The following is a 21111-nucleotide window of genomic DNA, read 5'->3' as shown; positions in this document are numbered from 1 at the left end:
CCACCGAAACACACCGCCAACAATACACGGCCTACCGTCCTGCGTTCCCACAGATGTCCCGATGAAACCGGTACCTCACATGTGTGGGGGCACCTACCGACGTGCAAACGGCAAAGCCAAAAACACGGGTAACCCCAACTCTATTCGCACAGCAGGATTGCAGGATTTTGACTCATGTGCACACCATACAGATTTGGGCCTAGGATGTCCAAGCCACCAAGGAAAACTGGGAACACCATGCATTTCTGAAAAGAGGATACCTGTGGGAATGCACAGAGGTCTGACTTACGCGAAGTGGCCAAGAATGTATTACGCACTAAGTTGCATAGAGATACCACTCAGAGCCTGGTTGTATGAGCATGGACATCTTTCAGAGCTAATTAAAGCGGAGTGAGGCAGGGTTGCCTGAGAGCGCCCCTTCTTTTTATACTATATTTAGCTGACTTGGGAAACTACTTGGAGCCATCTGCGTCAGCCAGTCCGAATATTCATGGGAGGAGACTCCACTGGCTGGCTTATGCAGATGTGCTGCTTGGCGGAACGGCGATAGGCCTGTAGCGCCCATTAAGAAACCTTGGCGACTATGCCAGGGAGAACGGACTGTCGATTAATCCGGGAAAATCTAAGATTTTGGTGTTTAAGCATCACCACAAGAAGGTCAAGTATGTAAATTGGGCATTTGATTCCCTTAGTATTCTGCGGTGGAGGAGTTAACATATTTGGGGTACAAGATATATGGCTCACAAGCATTATATAAAGTGGAGACAGAAGTAGAAAGGAAGGCCCTACAATTTGCTCCCCAAATGAAAAAAAGTTACAATAAATATTGCAGGTTTTCAATTATTCCATTGATTAGATTTTTTAAGGCAAAGGTGATACCAGTTATTTTGTACGGTCTCAAAGCAACACCTTTGCTTTAGAATATGAATTGGGACAAAATAGAGGCTCTTGTCTGGAAACAAGTTCTCGGACTTCCAACGAGTACATCATAGTGGAACCCGAGATTCGAATTGGGACTGACCTCATTGGGTTTCCATGAAAATTGGAAACTGATGTCAGTTTACAGGCAGATTATTACCGCAGACAACACACTGTATGGTGATATTAATAGGTAACTCGTATGTTCAAAATCCAAACTATTGTTACAACTAGACTCGAAAGTAAAAGAACTTCCTAGTCGTCAGACTCAAACATTGAGACATTGGTTAATACCCCCAGCTAGTACAGATAGCAGTCCAACGATTCGACTGGATAAACGCAATTGCTAAAGTTAGAAATGCAATAATCCCCAACTCCTTTCAATCAATGGAGAAAGGTTTGGGGTCTCTCTCAAAATATTTAGTAACATTCTCTGATAGGAGGGTTAGAAGTAATTTCTTGAGGATAAGGTTAAACTGGTTGCCTACTGGGGAGATTTTGTCAATACAAGAGGAAAGAACACTTAGATTGTGTAATGTTTGTGAGGTACCCAAAGATCAAACGTTAAGACACTTGCTGATGGATTGTGAAGGAACGTGGAATATGAGAATGGCTATATTGTGTAGATATGCAAGGAATGAGGAGGGGTTAATCTCGCTCTTTTTCTAGAATAGAATTATATCAGGTCACAAAACTTCTCTAAAATCTGCTGTAGTTTTTTTATTGGAACAGTGTGGGCTTATTAACTAAGGATCGCACAAGGCAGACCAAGGGTAGTAAAACCCACAGTAAACTTATTAAGAATTGCACACAGCTATTTAAGGCAAGTAAAACCCATACTTTTTAAATGAGCTACCAGCAACTAAAGGTAGGTATAAACCCAAGACTGTTTGTTAGGGAGAAGTCTCAAAAATGTGCTAATTCCCTCCACCTCAGAGACCCCAGCAAATTTGCTGGATTTTGAGGACTTGATTTTTTAACCTGGAGAGAGGGAGACCCTTTTTTCCACTCTCTCATGTTTTTTATGTGAGTTTATACACTGTTTCTTTTTGGTTATGAAGTCTAACCAACTCCATAGGCATCATCTTTCACAATTGTGTCACAAAGCACCTTCAGTGCAGTGACACAGGGAAGTCTTTCAGATTTCCCAAGGTTTAAATACCTTCTCTGGGACCAACTACTGTTTCACAGAGCAGTGGAGTGAAATTGACTTCACTTAGTCCTGTATAATTCTAGACCCAGCACACCCTATCTTATAACAGAGTGCTGGATGGGTTACTTAGTATCCTCTGTGTCAGTTACTCATGTAGTATTCATATGTTAGCTAGGTTTTCAGTCATTTTCTGAAAGTTAGGTGGTATTGCGCAGTTCTTATTTCCTTCGGTACCAATTTCCATAGTTTGGCTATCAAATAGAAGCACGCGGTTCCTCCAAATGTCCTTTTCTCATAGTGTTTAATTTTTATTTGGACCCGGTTACTCGATCTTGGGTTTCTTCCTGGTAGGTAGCGGTTGATTTTTGCTTTGAGAAATGTGGCTCCTTGACCATGTAGTGATTTGTTGGCGATGGAGAGTGCTTTAAAGATGATGTGTTTTTTTACTGGTAGCCAGTGTGGTCTTGCTGCAGTATTTTGGATGGGTTGCTTTTTTGTGAGGCGATCTGGCATTCAAAGATAGAGGCTATTCGCTTACTCTAGTCGCAATAGTACCGAAGAGAGGATTGTGAGGGTTCCATGTGGGTAGTTGAGGTAGGGGAGCAGCCCTCTTATTAGTCGCAGGAGATAGAAGCATTTATTCACTATTGCGTTGACTTGTGGTTCTAGAGAAAATATGCTGTCTGAGGATTGCAGGTGTTTTTCTTTCTTTTTAAAATCAAGACGTTTACGGTTGGGTTCCCATGCATGGTGGCCAGCTCAGGTATGCTGGTGTTGCATTGTCTTCTGGAGAGAAGAACAGTATTTCATTTTTGGTCAGATTTAGCTAGAGATTGTTTGTTATTGTGATGCTTGAGCTAAAATATGGCGCTGGTGCGCAGTGATTTCTGGGGGCACACCGAGCCATAATGGATATTTATTCCATGCCTCAGTGGAAGCTGCACTTGTACACAGATTTTCAGCTTGGTTAGCAGTATTTTACTGAAAAACATGTTTTCAACGTTATCCGTTGCTTGTGTTGGTTTGCATGGCCCATCCAAGGACACAGAGCTCGGAGAGACTAGAATACGCAGGTGCCGGCTGGTACCAGATAAGGTTTGTTATGCCGCCCATGCCAAAGTTGAAGACAAGTTACAGAATTGTATTCTGTGGTGCTTTAGGAGAGGGACGCGCTTTGCTCCTTAGGGTTACCGTCGGTCCACCCGGCCGGCAACCAACGGTCACTCATCAAAGCGCAAGCGCTAATGCCAGAAGGTTCTAGAAATTGCCACCCCTTTTGAGGAAGACATAATGTGGGGCTCTGCAAAGGTCCGGCGGAAAAACACAAAGACCTCAGTCGGAGGTGGGGCCGCCTCGTTCCAAAATACCGGTGGGCTGTTGTGCTCTCGGCCTGGCTGTTACCGGGGTCTTCCAGCCGCTTCTGGCGAGATGGGGAATTCAGTTACGCCCATGGTGATATATTCTTGTTAGCTTATTATCTTTTCTGTGATTTATTTCTGTGTTATCACTTATTGCTTAATGTACGTTTAACTATGAATAAATAGCTGTATAAGAGCACTTATCCTCTGTGTGTGAGTAATTGCTTTTGTCTACCTGCGTTCAAAGTATTTGCTCTGGAATGTACTGGTGATAAATAACTGTCTGTGCACTCTTGGCGAGCAATACAGTCATCCAGGTGTATACATCTGTGAGGCATTTGTTGAGGGTGTTTGGGTCTTGGGCGGAGGTTCTCTTAAAGATGAGTTGGGGATCGTCTACGTAGTTGTAGGTGGTCAGCCCATGGGTTTGAATGTCCCAACCCCACCTGCCTATCTCAGCCACTAGGCTCTTCTTCCTCAAACAGCCTGGTTTCTGCCATTCAAACTTCCTTGTGGAACGCCAAGCACGCAGGGACAATTCAGATAGTCGATCCAGCAACCTGCACCTAGGATGAACCCTGACAGAGGGCCAGATGTTGCACCCATATGGGCAGGAAGGGTGGAAACCCATTGCACTTAAGACACACCGGAGAATAATCAAGCTGATCGTGCACAGGGAGGACAACCAGGTAACTCTAAAGCACAGGAGGTTAGGCCAGGCCGCCGCACATAAGGGCGCGAAGGGGAGAGAGTTCCAGAATGTGGGTGCAAGGATAGAAAACAGGTGACTCCTAATCTGGAGAACTTTAAAAGGATGGGACTACCAGGAGGTGTGCAGAGCCTGATCTGAGGTTTCTGGTGGGGTGGTAGCGTGAGAGCTGGTTTTGCTGAGATTCCAAGTCTTTCTTGTGGATTGCGCAGTGGGTAATGCACATGTTCCTGATGGAGTTCAGTCGACTGATCGTCAGCCAGTGGAGTGTCCCAAGCGCAGGGAGTTGTGTTCTCTGGGGGAACAGTGCGACCCACCACAGTACCTTTTTTCCCACAGTACCTTCCCAAGATATCTAATAGTACAGATAAGTAATGCTTTTATCTAGATTGTTTTTTTACAACTGTTTTTACGGAAACCAACAGTCAACAACACTGCTCTTTTAAAGAAAATGGTAACAAGGACTATGACATCTCTCAATGGTGCTAATATTTAAGCCAGAACACACAAATATGCATAAAAACCTAATTGACAAACAATATGGAAAATAAGAAAGGCCATGACAAAAATGCAGAAATGTATTTTAAAGACCAGGTGGCTGATATTGTTTCCTCACCTCACAATAGTATATCGTGTTGACCTTCTCAGGATCATACTCCATGGCCTTGTCATCACTCTGAGATTGTGGAGACTCCTTTGCGTTGCTCATCTTGAAACATACAGCAATGTACTGCAACATAATGCCAAAGTTTAACCTTGTAAATGTTTGAAGCCAATTAAAGAACATTATGTGCTTAGAAACGACAAATGGCAAGAATGCAAGTGTAATGGCACAAAATGGGGCCCAATTTATAAGTCTAAACCTTTTACTGCTGTTATGTATATCAGAATCTTCATTTACAAAGTAAAGCATTGAGGTCCTGGCAGTGAAAGGTTTAAGGACTATGTAAACTAGTATAGGTTTCTCGCTTTCAGTCCTGACCAATGGCCCCGTTAGCCCCTGGTGAGGGCACTATATTTTTATTAAAGAGGGGCTGGGGAGCTCAGCATGAAAAAAAAAATTTAAAAAAAAAAAGATAGAACAGTGTGTAGCCCAAAAGGAAAGGCCAAACTTTCTTCTGGTAAGCATAGCAGAGTCGTCATGATTAACTTAAGAAGGGAGGAAGGCTAGCACCAAGGTAGACTTATTTCCAATGATCAATACAAAAAAAAAAACAAACACATACCACATTAGTATTCTGAAACAAAGACACTTATTACAAGGCCCCATGAAAAATATGTTAGGAAAAATAAGCATGTGTAAAACATAACCCAGCAGAGCATAGCATATAAATAACAGTAAATCGTCAAGTGAGGCCTAACTTGCTCTTTAGCCAAAATGAAATCCCCAGACATGTCAGACACTATACAGATTTTCAGATTATACCACTAGATGATACAAACAATATCATCACGATTCTGATCCAAGAAGCCACAAATAACAGTCAGATTTCCTAAACGAATGTTCATAAAATGTACGCACACAATATCGTGATAACACTTCGAAGGTGTAGAACAAGGTCAGTTTCCTGACCTTGTCAAGATGGGAATATCACTCTGCGTGGGGTGGGAGGCCTACCAGAGAGAAATCCAGCATGGGGGGGGGGGGCGGGGCAGGGCGGTGTGTGCAGTTGGGATGGCACCAATTCCTGTACCCACCCCATGTGTTAACTTGTCAATGTTTAGTCCCAAAATGACTCACTCAAGAGCTTAGAACACAAAGAATGGCAGGTTTTTACCTCCTCGTTTTAGAGAAACAGTTGATCCTGGAGAAATACCCCAGAGAGACCAAGAATCAGCAGACCACCACAGGAATCAGTTGAACACCATGAAAGAGACATGGGAAAGAAGGGAGCTGGAAGACCTGCTCACACATCAAAGTTCTTATGCGATGGTATACAGAAAGCCCAGCATAAAGCAAAGCACCAAAACTAGGAGCTGGAGTTCATAAGGGGCTGCTATCAATGCAGCACAAAGCGAGGCAACAGCAATCCACCCGGTCTGCATACTAATGCAGTTCCCCTATACCACTTGTAAATACGACAGCTTTATTATTTTCTGGTGTACATTTGCACGCAAGTTTAGAACAGAGGGCAGTGCAGAGGTCATGTTACTTGACAGAAACCAGTAGGCTGCTTTTGATTTTTTAATCTACATGGACGTAATTGCAAGCCATGAATAAAAGCCTCTGTACAGAATGTATTTCTCTGTAGCCTTTCAAAAAAAGAAACTGCGCACACTGATTAAAAGAATCGTGTATTGCCATTCAGCTTCTGCTGTGTTGCTGCTCATGAAGCAAACAGAAGCACTGTACATATTTATTTTCCTAGCATTTTAGGGTTGTAAAATTAATAAAATGGAAAACTAAGTTGCAATTGAGAATACTTGCTTCCCACCCCCCAGTAAAAGCAAGCCAGTTTTGCACAATTGTATTTTTCTGAGTTCCTGTGCTGTGTGCATAATCATGCAGAGGCAGGTCATGTTTACACTTAAAATTTAATTTACACTCCAATTATAAAAAGTGTGTAAAAGGATTACTATGCACGGTCTAGTTTACATCCATTCAACCTTGCAGTCAATGGTGTGCATTACTATAAATGGTCAGTGGCAGCAGAGTCTTTGCTCAAGGGTGAGTGAGTGTCATTACACCAATCACAGGTGTTCAAGCATCTGAAATCTTCAAGACTACAATTAAAACATCCAAAACCTGACTCTCCAGGAAGTGCAAGCGATGTTCAAAAACAAATGAAAGTTACATTTGTAAATGAAATAGAAACTCGGCAAAACACGTCACTGTGATAATCCAGACAGGTATTATCATACATGGTTCGTCCAACATCTAGGCACTGATTATTATACCTCAGTCGATACTCAGTTAACCGACCCCTGAAGGATGTTAACCAATAAGATAGCTCAGCCTGTTGAGCACTCGTTGCTGCGATCTGTAGGTTGCAGGTTCGAATCTCGGCAAAGCCAACTCACCTTTCAAGGTCTATAAAGGAGTACCGACTTCGGTTTGGTGATAATTGTGATAAATATGTACCATGTACAGCACTTTGCCAAAAGCGCTATATGAACAACCAATTCACCTCGAGATTAGATATAGAATTTAGCATGGAGCCCTTGCCTCTCTGCACTGTTGCATAATAACATTGTCATGCCATTAGGTAGTAATAGCTCCAGGAAATGAAGACTTGCATTAAACATCAAAAGACACTTCTGCTATCGAACCTCAAAACACACAAAATGCACGCTTGCTATACTATGTAATTGACTAGGTTTTTGTGTTTTCAAAATTTAAATATATACTGAGAGATAGAATGGCCAGACCTTATAATTAAAGATATATTCTGTCACAATACAGAAAGCCGCAGAGTAAGGATTTCCATACGTTTTTGCACACGTCAGTTGGATGTCACACATTTTACTCTTGCAAAGGAGAAAAGTCCTTTTTACTAGTTTACTCTCAAAGTAAGTTCCCACCACCAACAGGTACGAATGAAAATGTGGCAGTGATCAGGAGAGACCAGTGGAAAGCCTAAAGTAGACATCCACTGCTGGATTGGAGTCCCATTACCCCTATGAGCAGGATTCAAACCCAACGTAAAATAGAGAAAAGCAGTTGGCAAGGACCCGCAGAACCAGACTACCACATATCATGGGGACACCTGAGGGAGAAGAGTAGCCTGTATAATTCAAAAAGTTTTTCCGGCATGTCGGTTCCCAGAAGATGGAACAACCCAGTAAATACCAATCTTCATTTGCAGGAGAGATTAAGGATCTGGTCATACAGGGTCTTAAACCCTGAGCCATTGACATCCCCAACAGCCCGAAAGAACAAGAATCGTCCTTCACAGGCATGGGACACGCCACTGAGAAATAGAAACCTGACTGAGATGGCTGCAGGACAACATAATAACCTGTACACAGCATACATCAGTTACTCAGCAGGCAACAGAGATGGCACACCTGCAAAAACGGTCCATGCAGTAGGCGTATTGAAAGATTTTCTTTTTCTGCTTTCCTTCCATATTCTTCTATGGGACACCCTTTTCTTTTTGCTTGGTTTGAACAGTGTCCTGACCTTTTGGAGGCAAGTAAAGCCTTCTGCTTTGCTTCCGTTGCATGTTTTCTCAGTCTTATGGGGAAAGTGATTAGTGCCTAAGACTACGTCACAGTTTGTAAATGTCTTGTATCGTTACAATTGTACACAACCGTACTGTGAAGTGCATTTAAGATACTTTGAATCCTTTACCTAATGCCCTTTTGGTTACTTTTACAATGTGTCTAAGGCATGCTGGTGGCAGCAGTAATACCTTTACATTTTGATACATTTTACTTGTGCACTTTTGCATTTCCTGCGAATGGCTTCTAAAAGTGGCTAGCATACTAAAATTGCAATTGCACAATAATTTTTTGCTGGTATTTTGGGTTTCTTCATACATTCGGAGGTCAGGAAATGCCATATATGGAATGTCCTTTCCCACAGAAAGCTTTGGCTTTTGCAGACTAAGGGGCTTTTTGTGTGCGTGGCCGGACGGAATAGGGGGCTGGAAGGGTCTAGTCCCAATCCACATCCCTGGAGCCCGAATGTCTGTTGCTGGGCAGATGTGTGGGTAGTGGTTATCCAGGATTGTATACCCACTGCTTGTTTAGTCATGCAGAGCATTACCATTAGTGGGCGTGGGCATGCTCCCAGCCCAAATCTTGGATAAAAAGAGGGCTTCTCTTCTGTAGCCATTCGACAGCTCATCGTCCGAGCCAAGACCTCTACAAAGAAGTGCAGCTCTCTGAGAACCCATGAAGCAGATCAGCATAGACTCCACTGCAGTCCCAGGGAGGCCCTCCTCCTCTCCCTAATCAAGAACACCCTTGTCAGTGCTTCAACCCCTGGACTGGTGGGAACAACTAGTAGCCCTGACCCCCTGCTCGAGGTAGAGGATCTGTGCTTTCTTCGTAAGTGTCCCTGGATCAACCGGTGGACTTACCAGCTCTCCATCTGCATTTTTACATAGCGCCAGTAAACCATGGGCCTCAGGGCGCTGAGAAACCTAAAACAAAACATCAGAGAAAAGGGTCAGGCCAGAAATTGGAGTAGCTGGTCGTAGAATAGAAGTGGGTTAACAGATCCTTTAACCAAGTTCTACATCGAAAAGAAACATCTTCAGGTGTTTCTTAAAGAGGACAGTTGATTCACCATCAACAAGGTGTTTGGGGAGAGTGTTCGCCAAGGCAAGAGCCCAAAAATGAACTGGCTCCTCTTATTTTCTTCAATTTGATATGTGGTTGACTCAGTCGAAGAGTATCATTGGATCGAAGGGTGCGTCTTAAAAGTTTCTTTGTTCTTCTGGTTTTTCGATAGAATGGTGCCTCATCGTGGAAGCATTTAAAAACTAGGCCCTTTAATTGTAGGCATCCCTCTTGGGATACCTTGCTGCAGCCACCACCGTTGTGTTCATTATTCGAATTTGGAGGATCTTCAACTTGTGTAACTATACACCTGATCCTGCATTTTCAGACAGCTCGCATTAATGGAAGCTGTGCTGGTCTGCTCCTTTGTACATCCACTGAAGAACGCCTGACGCTGTCGGACTGTGGTGATCCCCGAATCAACACTCCTTCAATTGCTGGAGGGGTCTTGAGGTGGTCTTCATCTTTCCTCATATGGGTGGTCTACTGGAAGCTGCCTGAAACAGATTTCCAAGCACTGGAGACCAACCAAAACTAAATCCTGCACCAGAAAGTTACCTCTGCACCTGCGACCCCTGGGCTTCCCGCGACGGGACCAAGTTCAAAAGTGTGCTTCCTCTCCAACGGATTCCGGAACACCAGAAGTGGTCTCTGAAGAAAGCAGAGTCAGATGTTCTCTTCCCTCCTCGGCAGTACGCCAAAGTATTACATGGGTGTAAGGTCCTGTCCCTACATCACTCTCTCGACTTTATTCAGTGGAATCTTGTTCAAGGATCCCTTCCTAGAACTATCATAAGGACTGGGATTGAGTCAGTTTACTTTCTTGAACTGATCTAACATTATTACTCTTGTTAATCATACCCCTGGCATTGCCAATATCTTACCTGTGAAGTGTATAATTTGGAACTGGTGACTTTTGGGCAGAAGACTCCAAACCATCTTAGGGTTGGACTTTATGGAGCTGGTTTAATTGGTGTGACAATATTTTATTAAAGGTTTTACTTGCTTAGTGTGTATTTTAATGGCCCAATAAACTATTTATATTTGTATACTTATTGGTCTAACTAGAATTATTGGTGGTGCACCTCTCCACTGGTTGGGCTGGATGTCTAGTGCTGGGACTATTTCTGGGCTATTATCCCGGTTGTAGCACCTTGCTGTACAAGTCTGTCTTTCAGAAGGGTAGTATGGCACCTCAGAGGAACCTGAGGGCATACTCCCATCTACTTCCCTTGGGTCTTCCTCTCAGGTGGCCAGGGAAGGGTCATCACTCTTGGATACCGACCCTGGTGCTGGATATGTGAAGGAGGATCACCTGGGTGGAGGAAAGGTGCATTTAGATGAGGTATGGTATGCCCCTTTCCCTGGTCAAAATGCACCCTGCCCTGCCTCTACCTTTGTAGGGTATTATCAGTCTTCCCCATTATCACACACTCCAACTGCCGCATATGCATATCCCTTTAAGACTGGTATAAAAAAAGACAACTAGGAGTAATGCACACTACCCCCTGTACACCCAACTTAGGTACTGGGACAAGGAACAGGGTCATAGAACACTAATGTGAGGGTCAGGCATGTCCCATAGACAGATTTCATGGTCAGGCAAAGGACTTGATTTGATCCCAATTCCATCCCCTGAAACCTATTTTAGATTGTCTCAGGCCCAGGAACAACAGAAAGCCTCCTATGACAAAAAAGGTTCCAAGATCTTCCCATCTGTCAAAAGGTATTCGTTTTGTTTCCCACCACTGAAAACAAACGAATATCTAAGTGGCATATGAGGTGTTACAGCAAATGGGAGCTTGCAATTTTAAAATTTCCCAACCTGATCGCCGCCTTAAAACTCATGTCTACCACATTAATCTTCTTAAGGAGTGGAAGGAAAATCGTTCCTACTAATGACACCATTTTATCTTGTTTGTTGCCCAGGAATACAGATACCACCGACATACTAACAACCAAAAGCAAGATCTTTATAGTCAGTGTCCTGAGGGAAGAGCCAGGAAGAGTGAAGGATATTTACCACCATATCTGCACTCCAGAAGGCAAAGCGGTGCATTTAAAACCTTACCGGCTATCTGAATCCTAAAAGGAGACTATTATTCAAGAAGTAAAACAGATGCTTGAGGTAACGTCAATGAACCATCTACTAGCCCCTTGTCCTCGCCGATCATATTGATGGAAAAGCCGAAAGGGAGTTGGAGATTTTGCAACGATTTCAGAAAGGTGAATGCCACCTCTGCCTTTGACGCTTACCCAATGCCACGCTATTGACGATCTTATCGACGATGGGTAATGCGGTCTACCTTTCTACGATCGACCCAACAAAAGGTTATTGCCAGATCCCATTACATGGACCCGACAAGGAGAAAACTGCCTCTGCTACTCCCATAGGTCTGTTCCAATTCAAGGTGTTACCATTCGGTCTACATGGAGTTCTTGCAACAGTGCAGAGATTAATGGATAAGATTCTACAACCAATACTGAACTTCTGCAGAGCCTATATAGACGATATTGTAATACATAGTAAAACTTGGGAAGATCATTTGTACCACCTTCATTCTGTCATGTGAGTATTAAGGAAAGCAGGCCCAACCGCAAACCCCTGAAAATGCCAACTAGCTCAATCTGCAGTTAAATACCTCAGGTTTTTCCATTTGTAATGGCCCTGTTCAGCCCCAAATAGAAAAGGTTAAGACAGTTCTTGATACGCATATGCCAAAAAAGGAAAAAAAAAGGACCTACGAGCCTTCTTGGGGATAATCGGCTACTACCGCCCGTTTATTCAAAAATGTTCAAACAAGACCTCCTGTCACTGACAAACTGAAGAATGCAGAACCACAAAAGACCACATGGGTTGAGGAAGAGGAGATCTACTTGCGAAGGTGAACATGTTAAAGCTCTACTTAACAACTCCCTCACCTCTGGCCTCTTCCCAGAAGCCCTTAAAACAGTGCACGTCAAGCCACTTCTAAAAAAGGCATCCCTCGACGCACTTGAACCCAAGAATTATATAGACCGATCTCCAACACCAGATTTCTTGTGAAATTCATTGGCCGGACTGCATACTCCCAGCTCAACTGCTTTGTAGAATCAAACAATCTTCTTTACCCTGCACAATCAGACTTCAGACCTCGACATAGAAGAGAAACCACTCAGATCTGGGACGATATCAAGGTCACTGCAGACTGAGGGATGCACAGCACCGATACTCCTTGATCTCTCTGCAGCCTTTGACACTTAACCGTTCAATCCTCCTTGACCACCTACACTACCTAGGAATCCGTGGCTCGTTACTAAAATGGATTGCCTCCTTCCTCAGCAACAGGAAACCAACCGTCTTCCTTAAGACTTTTGTCTCAACTGCTCGCCCCGTCAACACTGGAGTACCCCAAGGTGCATGCCTCTGCTCTCCTCTTCAACCACTATCGGGAATCATCCTCGTGCGCAACCTCTCTTGTTACAACTACACCGACGATACCCAAAGTATCGTAAGAATCCCCAAGACTAACACCAACCCATGCCCTGACCTTGAGGCCTGTCTCCATGATATTGACCGATGGATGACTTCTAACCACATCCTTTTAAACCCCGATAAAACCGAAATCATGGTGTGTGCCAATACCGCACCTCTCTGACAACCGCTCCCATGGCCCCCCTCCCTCCGATATAGTCAAAAACATTGGCTGCACTATGGACTCATGCCCAACCCTTTCCAGTCAGATCAATAATGTTTCAAAATGCTGTCATTATCACCACAAACTTCTAAGATGCATTTTCCCTACCTTTCCTACCCCAACAGACTTGCTGCTGTTAAGTCTATTGTTATGTTGAGAATGGACTATGCCAACTGCTTATACCTGGGAGCACCGGCATATCAACTCCACAAACTACAAAGAGCTCAAATTGCTGCCGCCAGACTCCTCTCGCCCTTAGACACAGAGCCCACATCTTTCCCGCTCTTCGAACCCTCCACTGGCTCCCAGTCAGACGGGCCACCTTCAGGACCCTATGTATAACCCACCGAGCAGGGCACAAGATCGGCCCAACATACCTACAAGAAAAGAAAAACCTACCTCCCTTCATGCACCCTCAGATCAAGCACTGCCCTCCTTCTAGCGATTCCAACCACCAACTCTGCCAGGATCGGAGGATCCGCTTTTTCAACCTTAACCCACCACTCTCTCCCTGCTCATAACAGACACACCCACAATAATAATAATAATAATAATAATAATAATGTGTTATTTATATAGCGCTACGAACCCCCAGGTATCTGAGCGCTGCTTATTACCCACGGTGTGTGGTGCTCATTTATCGACCTCGGAAGGATGAAAGGCTGAGTTTGGCCCCGCCGGGATTCGAACCTGCGTTAGCAGGCTCTGCAGGATGTCAAAGCGAGCGCTCTACTCGCTGTGCCACTTGACCGGCCTTGACAACTACATGGCCTTTCACAAAGCTCTAAAAACCTGGCTCTCTCCGCAACGCTGAATATGACCATCCAAGACTGCTGAAAACGTGCTACCTGATGCCAAATATTCAGAAATCATGAGCAAGAACGACACCGAAAACGGCAAATCAATTACGAATTAGTTCACTGTGAACGCGGCAATCGCAAACACGGACCTTAATTCTGGAACTACGAGCCTGATCAATCAAACCCTCCCCCATACACTCACCTCTCATATTGCTACGGTCACTCACTTCTCCACAACAATACACAATTTGAATGCAGCTACACCCCTCGATAAATTTGCCATAGCTGCTCACATACGAACATTTCCTCATGAACACCTCAACACTCTGATAAAACGCAGCTATACCCTTCAAATTTGGCCCACCTGCACACATAAGCGTCCTAAACAGGCCTAACGCAGCCAGAACCCAATCCTGGTGACCATTACCTCGACTGCACACATTCTACTGATATCAAATACCACCACACCTAATGCTAGGATGCAGCTACCATCACTCAGTCGCTTCAGCTACACACAATCAGTGCACCCTAAGCCACCTTACTCTCTCAACTGACATGGACCACAGTCCTCAAGGGCGTTCAACCTACCAGCGCTTTGAGGCCATACCAATAATATATAGAGCGCTATATAAATGCCAAATAACACAACAGGGAGAAAGAGGGTAGCTTATGTTTTGATACAGCCCAGAGAAAACGAGGGAGTGGGGCTGCCGGACAGGAGCATATACTTCAGAGCAGCACAGTTCTGGGTGATAATCCCACACAAGTGGATAATGAAAAGCAATGGTTTAAACTGGAAAATCACCTGCCGCGCCCTGTCACATGGGGCGAGTGCCTGTGGGCCCCACTGAAAGCGGTTTCGGGATCCTTGTTCCAAATTGGTGGGGAAGGAGGGATATGAAAGGAGTAGCCATGTGGCCTTCGTCCACGAGCCATATATGGGCCTCACCGACACAGGATGAAATAATCGACCCTCAGATGCCGTAACAGGTGCACGGCAAGGGTTGGGTTAATGCAAAGGACAGAATTTGTGTAACTGGGGGTTCTTGAAGAAAGTCTACACATAGGAAGACTGTCTCCATTTAAATATGTGCAACTTAAGCGGGTATTAATGTCCAATAAACGAAAGGAGGTGTTACAAAGAGAAATAACGGGCAAGGAGACTGTATTGAACACTGCTATGTCCATGAGTGGACTGATCTCCAGACTATCAGTCCTTGTTGGCCACAAAGGGGGGCAAAGCGGAGACACACAAAAAGGCACTGGAAATGGGATTTGGGTAAGGAACTGGACGAAGACCAATGGGGGACGCTGTACATTAACGTACAACAAACATTGATAGCATTCCAGTATAAGTTAGATGGCATCAAGCAATTATAAAGATGGCAATTCGACCCGGTATGCTTATCCAAAATGTACTCAGGGGTAGTTCCATGATGCTGGCAAGGGTGGGGTCAACAGGTTGATTATTGCTATATGTGGTGGCATGTCCAAAAGTGCATAGCTACTAGGAGGTGGTCCTGGGCAAGATTAGGAGGATAGGTGGGATAGAAAGGAGGCTAGAACCATTGGTGCTTTTTGGTGTAGAGGAGCAGGAGTGGATAAGGATTCCAAACATGGCACATTTCCTACTCCTGGCAACCAGGGCCTGCATGGTAATGGGCTGGAAGCGACCAGCAACGCAGACCGAGCAACGTTGGGCCCGGAAAGCCAGGGATATCTATGTAGCAGAGAACTTGGGTGCATTACACAATAGGAAGCAGTCCAGAGGCATGGCGTGGTCAGCCTTCCTGAGCCACTATGGCTCATTGAGAGACCAGGGCAGTCCAGAGCAGGGAAGGTCAGACCAGACTGTAGGATTGTCATAAAGTATTTAGTACAATGAGAGCCATTAAGAGAATTGTCCCGTCATAACCATGGTAGAATCAACCTGCCGTGGCACACCACTAGCTGCAAACAGCCGCCTGCTGAAGCATGGTTTTTATTGACTGAACTCCTACGTATGTTTCCGTGAGGGATGCAAGTGGGGGGGTTCAGGGGTGGAAGAGTTGGGACATTGTTTGAACTTAAAAATGATAAACTGAATTTGCGTTTTGCCATGTGGAGAGAATGCGACAATTTTACCCAGGGGTAAGCTTACACCATCTTCCTGCCCACAGACCACTAAACAGGGGCATGCGCCTAGTATGCGCAGAACCCTATGAGTGACCCAGCAGGGAACCCACAGGACAACACGGGGAGAGAGACCAAACACAGATGTCTGAAGCAACGAGGTAAGAAAAATCCCCACTAACCCAACCGCTAAAACCTCAAATCTCTACACACACTTCTCAAACGCTGAACAAACAACCACGTCTTTGCACATCAATCCCCATGCACTTCACTACATTGCAACAACAAAACAAACCACACATAGTCCCGCACAACAGCACATGGGAGTCTGCTGATCCGTAAATCGCACCCGTGCTCAGCGAACGGTATCAACTGTACTGAAGCTGTTACTTGGATACCTGCATTTATTGGTTTCATTGCACAATTTACAGCTCACATTACCCCTCTTAAGATAAGCATGGCTGCTCAGTCACAGTACCAACTCGTATAGTACAGGCCTATATTAAAAAGGTGGGTCTAATACCAAAGAGATAAGTCTTGTGCAGTCCCCCACAAGTTGGACTGCACTAATTCTTATTGACTGGCTTTAATGCACTTCACTTCTGTACAAGCGATTCACAAATAAACAATTACAACAGGACATCACAACTCTCGCTCTACCATTTCCTGCCCTGCGCTACTAGCCTCTCCTACCATCTCACCTTTCTGATCCGCCAGGGGACCATTCGGTGGCGATAGTGCACAGTATAAATGTCCTTTAACATGAACAACAAAAAAATTACTGCTATGCACTTGGAGCAGAGTTGCCCATGAAGTAGAAGTAATTAAAAAGAAACCCGCCATGGCCCCACAACTTTTTAAATAGAGCGGCGAGGCATTTGTGAACCATGCGCTTTACAAAGAGGTACCCCAGAACTTTAAAATGGTGTCAGACATTCTGGCTTTGTCAGTTGGTTTCGAACGATGAATCAACCACAGCATCACTGCTAACCTTTAGCGTATGTACAAAAAAAGATGTACTCATTTCTCAGCTATAATTTAAACATCACTATCACGACTTAACAATAATCAATGGATATTAAGCATACGCTTAAAGTAGTAAGCAGTAGCTTTCTGACTGAGGGAAGAGGCAGCTCGTCCCCCTCAGAGCAATACACAGTTCAGAAAACCGGGTCATTTCGGAGCGGGACATTTTTCCCCTGCTGTCGCCTTGTCCGGAGGGCCCTGTTTATAGTAGCATCCTACGAACAGGCAGTAGATCAAATTGAAGCGGCTTACAGGGATCGGACCAGCTCACCTCAACAGCAGTCAAGAGCAGCAGAAAATGCAGAGGCCCAAGGCACTTTAGCAATGGCCTAGCAATTAATGCTGTAAAGTATTGCTTTTGTGAGCAGTGCCTTTCTTGGGAATAAGTGTTTAGTCAATTGGCAGAGTGTTGGGGCATTTCCAAATGAAAGGCAACACCCAGCCAAGTTTCCTACCACATCTGTGTGTCTGCTTCCAAGATAATTCAATTTGATTAATTTAATGTCCATTATGTCTACTAGGATGACTTGAAAAAAATAGGTCTGCTTGTGAGTGGATAGTCACAATGCTCTTTAACAAAATGTGTAACAGCAAGCTGGAAGTTCGTGACCAGCTCTATAACCAGATGAACTTACTATAAAATGTCTGTTCGGGTATGGCTCAAGGGCCAACATTACAGTGGTAAAAACTGAAAATGGTTGAACTTGCATTCCTTTGCTTTCTGGGACTTGTAGTCTCGTTTTACAAATATCAGCTCTCCTTAAGTGTTACAAATGATTGGTGTGCAAAGGCTGTGCACATGATGCATAGATTTGTCAAATGATGACAAGCAGATGTGTTTGTCACAAAGGCTCTTCAGGAGGTGTATGGCAGTTTAAAGCAGAGGTCTGCAAACGTTGGCTCCCCAAAGGAGTTGTGCTCCGACTACCATCATCACTTGCCAACAATCAATGGTGAGGGATCCTGTGAGTCATACATAGTACAAAACATCCAGAGAGCCAGAGATTGCAGACCCCGATTAAGGAGATCTCAATGTCAAATGTGAAATAATTAACAATTTTGGCGATTTTAGACTTTAAAAAAAAAATGGTTTAAAAATGTGTAAATGTGTGTATAAATGAGTGTGTGCCGGAGGCCAAGGTGTAATCTGTGGCCATTGCTCGGGAGGATAGCTCAGGGGCAACACGCTCCCCTGGGAAGCAAGACCACACGGAGCACCACAGGTTCGACCACCGCACTTAGAAACCTCTGCGTCTTAAGCACGTTGTAAATAACACATCATATCGGAGCCACATGATGCATAACCGGGGCAGCGCTGCCACATTGATCCAGACTAGCTCTGCGGACATACATACTTGCCAACCCTACTGACTTAGGCAGGAGGCTACTGCTTTTTAAGCAGTCCTACCGCCTACAGATTTGGGAGACAGATCCTACTGCTTTTTACAGTGGCAGGTGATTTATGTGACTTCAAGGCAATTAATTAATCTGTGCGGTGGGCGGGTAAGGGATACATTTGAGTGATTGGCTCAGATCAATCCACTCACCTGACAGCTACACGACTGTGCCCTGCACTCTTTCCGAGGTTATCAGTCTCCATGTTGTTCAGTGTTAAACCTGCACTGCAGGAATAAATCTGTACTGCCCGTGCTGCTGCTACAGAGTAGTGGTAAACGTTGCCTACCAGCTCTGTGCGATTATTTTCTGTGAAGTTAGGTAATTGAATTCGGTGTTAACTTACCATTCACAATTATACATTTTAAACATTTGAGCATCTTTCCATGTTGTGCTGTTTGATGGGTTGTGTATTTTGTAATGCTCCAGTGATGCCAACAATGTATGTTTTGTAATTTCATGTGATGTCATTGGTATGCTAAGTATTATTTTTGAAACTTGAAAAATCCTACATCTTTTTGGTCACAGAATGTTGGCAAGTATTGACATATATTGTTGATATCTTTTTATTAAAACCATTTGCAGCATTAAAGTGGGTTCCATAGAGGTAATGCTGGCATGCATTTTATTCAAGACCTTGTAATTAAATTAGTTGGAAGGGGAACAGACTTCATGATCTGGTGTTGAGCAAAAACAGTTTAAAAGTACGTTGAAAGTGGCTTCCAGTACATAAAACCAATATATTGTTCACACTTGCTTTCTTATTATCCTGCGTACTTGATAAGCGACAAAAATACAAACGGACGCTACCGTCCGATGAAAATTCCTCCCTGCGGTAAACGGTGGATTTATTTATTGGATGTTGGCTATGGTGGTTTTAATAACCGAACATGGCGTTATCGTGGGAGTGAATTGCTCTTCAAAACCACACTGCGATTCTAAAACTATATACGTGACCACAACAGCACGTACGGCGTTCAGGGACGAGACATCGTCGGGTTCGTGCATGACATAAACCCGCCAAAAATTGCACTATTAATTAAAAGACTGAGCAATGATGCCAGTTGAGGATTGAATGAACATAGTCTGCGCAGTATTGGTTTAAGTATTACAAGCCAGTAGAGCCTCAGAAGTACCGAAGCCGTTGACGCTAGACAATATCCCAGAGATGCATTCCGACTACTGGTGCAATGTTCATGCTTAATCACAACATGACCCTCGGCGCATCCCGGTAAACTTAACTCACGTTTTCCGCGGGGTACCCTTCTGAAACTGCAACCCACCCTAAACACACCATGCTCCAAATAAAAGGGGGGGTCCAGCCATCCCCAAAATTACTCACCACCTCTGCTCGTAAGATGCTGATGCTCACCAGACCAGACACAAAACACACCTCAAGATGGAGGCTCTCTGACTTCCGGCGAAATGGGCATAGTCTCAGAAAGGGACACTAAAGTCGAAAAGATCGCGGCCATCTTTGTAGGTTACCCCTAAAGCTTTTCTGCAGTACCAGTATAAAATACTGTTACAAAGAGAATGTCATACACACATTGAATGAGTACGAAAAATTATATATATTTTAGAAAGTATCGAAATGGGTGGTAAAACGATCCTAAATTGTACTTTTGAATATATATATATATATATATATATATATATATATATATATATATATATATATATATATATATATATATATATATATATATATATATATATATATATATATATATATATATATATATATATATATATATTATATTCTTCCTTCCAGCGTGTTGACACCAGAAATCGAGTTGTGCACACCCGAAAGGCTCAATACCATAACCATTAGAGTCCGGATGAAAACGAAAACATACATTTTATTAGTTAAGCATGAAATCAGCAATCCCAGAATTTCTTCAAAGGGATATGGCGGCATAACGCGTTTCGCATATCCCGTTGCTTGATCACAGTTCCCACCCAATCGTGAGTTGAATTTACATACACAAGTAAGGTGATTGAAAGAAAGAAAGGATTTAAAAAACATGTCAACCATTGGTCATTGGATTATGTTCCTCCTTTTCTGCCCATACACATTATTGCACACTTAAATTATACCCGAACAACATGTAACAAGGCCGCCATATTGGTCTGTCCATATATTATTCGTCAACCACCCACGCACACTGTGCAGGAATGGCATCTAATGGACTAAATAGTTCGAAAGGAAGTGCATTACCTCCACGTCCACTCTTCCTCGTCCCAGTACTTACTTCATGAGCAGGTCCCTGCCTCCGACACAGGACCTTCTTCCATAGCTCTCAACCATTTGTGTTGAAAAGGCAGGTGAAATCACCCGATTTTGTTTTTGGCGGGTGAGACGCCCATTGAAATGAATGGGCGTGCAGGAGGCTTGGCGGGTGAGTCCGCTGTTTACAAGGCAGGTGACACCCGCCAAAAGCGGGTGAGTTGAGAGCTATGTTCTTCTATTTCTTTAAATTCCTATAACTCCTCCCCCACATCCACGTCACTCAGTTTAATTTTTCCTGCCTGCGGCAGGTTGGACTTTTTCTTCCCGGTGTGGGGCACTGGGGAGCACCGATTGCTGGCCCCCTGGGGGGGGCTGTGTGGCGGGGCCCTCGGCTCCCTCAGGTGTGGTGCTGCTCCTGGGCCACCTGCGGTGCTTGGGGTCACAGTTGAGCGGGATTGCTCGCTCGGTTCTTTGCTGGGCTCCGGACCGCAGCGTGAGCAT

The 21111-nt window shown here is 44.2% G+C and overlaps 1 protein-coding gene across 3 annotated transcripts in view; it reads right to left on the bottom strand.

Annotated features, from left to right (window-relative positions):
- Positions 1–19829, bottom strand: part of LOC138497209 (uncharacterized) — a 306729-nt gene extending 286900 nt beyond the window's left edge. The window contains exons 1-2 of one of the 3 annotated variants that reach the window (XM_069620532.1): positions 19720–19829; positions 4755–4868 (exon numbers count right to left, since the gene is read on the bottom strand). Coding sequence is in view for 1 of the 3 variants with exons in the window: in XM_069620531.1 (XP_069476632.1) it covers positions 4755–4868; positions 19624–19674 (165 nt within the window). In the remaining 2 variants the exon portion in view is untranslated. The other 2 variants (XM_069620531.1, XM_069620533.1) reach the window with 2 other exon arrangements.
- Positions 19830–21111: the final 1282 nt, after the last annotated feature.

Source organism: Ambystoma mexicanum, chromosome 5q (genome assembly GCF_040938575.1).
Source record: "Ambystoma mexicanum isolate Mex_15411 chromosome 5q, UKY_AmexF1_1, whole genome shotgun sequence".
Lineage (NCBI taxonomy): Eukaryota > Metazoa > Chordata > Amphibia > Caudata > Ambystomatidae > Ambystoma > Ambystoma mexicanum.
The sequence above is the reverse complement of the archived record's forward strand: the minus strand, read 5'-3'. Positions and strand labels throughout refer to the sequence as shown.